This window comes from Akebia trifoliata, chromosome 14 (assembly GCF_017979445.1).
Source record: "Akebia trifoliata isolate Shusen 1 chromosome 14, ASM1797944v1, whole genome shotgun sequence".
NCBI lineage: Eukaryota > Viridiplantae > Streptophyta > Magnoliopsida > Ranunculales > Lardizabalaceae > Akebia > Akebia trifoliata.
Window position 1 is genome coordinate 9,983,126 of NC_141388.1, and position 1,415 is coordinate 9,984,540.

Genomic DNA, 1,415 nt, shown 5'->3' on the forward strand with positions numbered 1-1,415 from the left:
TCCTTTTTTAATTTTTTTTTGGAATATTTAATATTTAATATTTAATGAAATATTTATATTTAATACTCTCTCTTTAATTTGAATTAATATTATTTTTTAATTTGAATTTAAAAAAATTTAAAATTTACTTTTTAAATAATGTGGATGAGAGAGAATTTGTTCGGCGAGGTTCTCAAAACGAATTTCATTAAATTTAATATTTTTTTAATAAATAATTTTTATTTTTAGATTTTATTAATAATTTTTTCTTAAACATACAACTATTGAAAATGATAATATAGTCAATTTACCAGTTTTCAGCATTAAGTAACAAACAAATTTATGTAATTTCAACGTTTAATTTGAATCAGTTCAGCACAATTCAGATCGATAAACATACAACAATTTCAGCACTTAAATTTAACGCTTATATAATTTCAATAATTATAATCATTCAACATTTATTTATTTAATTTAACAAACAGCACCTTAAAATCTTACTAAATTAGTAAGAAAAGTGTTTTTCATTTAAAAAAATTATTAACCTCTTTTTTTAAATAAATAATAAAAGCACATCGAACTTGCTGGGCCATAAAGGCACACGGCTCAAGGGAATAGATTGAGTCTGCAGAGAGTCGCGGAGGTCGTAGAAGTTTCGTTTATTTGTTAACAGCTAGAACTGAAAAAGCAGGGAAGGATCGAGATAAGTTCTCGAATCCTCTTTCCTTTTCTATAGATAACAGATCCATTCTTGCGTTAGGTACTCGACTACAGATTCAATCTTTCTGAAAAGTTTTGCCAAAAGCAACCAATTTTCGATTTACATCTCTCTCATCTTCAATATCGATTTCAGCAAAAATCCAAATATGTCGATCATTCCAAGCGTCTTTGGCGGAAGGAGAAGCAACGATCCATTCTCTATAGACGTTTGGGATCCATTCCAGGATTTCCCCTTCACCCTCTCTACCTCTAGTCCTCATTCATCCAACGAGACATCACAAATCGCCAACACTCGCATCGATTGGAAGGAGACACCCGAAGCTCATGTGTTTAAGGCAGATCTTCCTGGGATTAAGAAGGAAGAAGTGAAGGTAGAAGTTGAAGAAGGAAGAGTTCTACAGATAAGTGGAGAGAGGAGCAAGGAACATGAAGAGAAAAATGACAAGTGGCATCGTGTGGAACGTAGTAGTGGGAAATTCATCCGACGATTCAGATTACCAGAGAATGCGAAGGTGGATCAAGTGAAGGCATCTATGGAGAATGGAGTTCTCACTGTTACTGTTCCCAAGGAGGAGGTAATGAAGAAACCTGATGTCAAGGCCATTGAGATCTCTGGCTAATTGAATATTATATGAGGAAGTGAATGTGTTAGGATGGTCTCTGTGTAAGGGTCTTACTGCTTTTGTGGTGATTAAATAAATTAAAAGTATTTTCTA

The 1,415-nt window shown here is 32.5% G+C and overlaps 1 protein-coding gene across 1 annotated transcript; it reads left to right on the top strand.

The window, feature by feature from the left end:
• Positions 1 to 633: 633 nt before the first annotated feature.
• Positions 634 to 1,415, top strand: LOC147386139 (17.3 kDa class I heat shock protein-like). Its single transcript, XM_086423425.1, has one exon. The coding sequence runs from the start codon at positions 846 to 848 to the stop codon at positions 1,317 to 1,319; it is 474 nt and encodes a 157-aa protein (XP_086279551.1). The 5' UTR covers positions 634 to 845; the 3' UTR covers positions 1,320 to 1,415.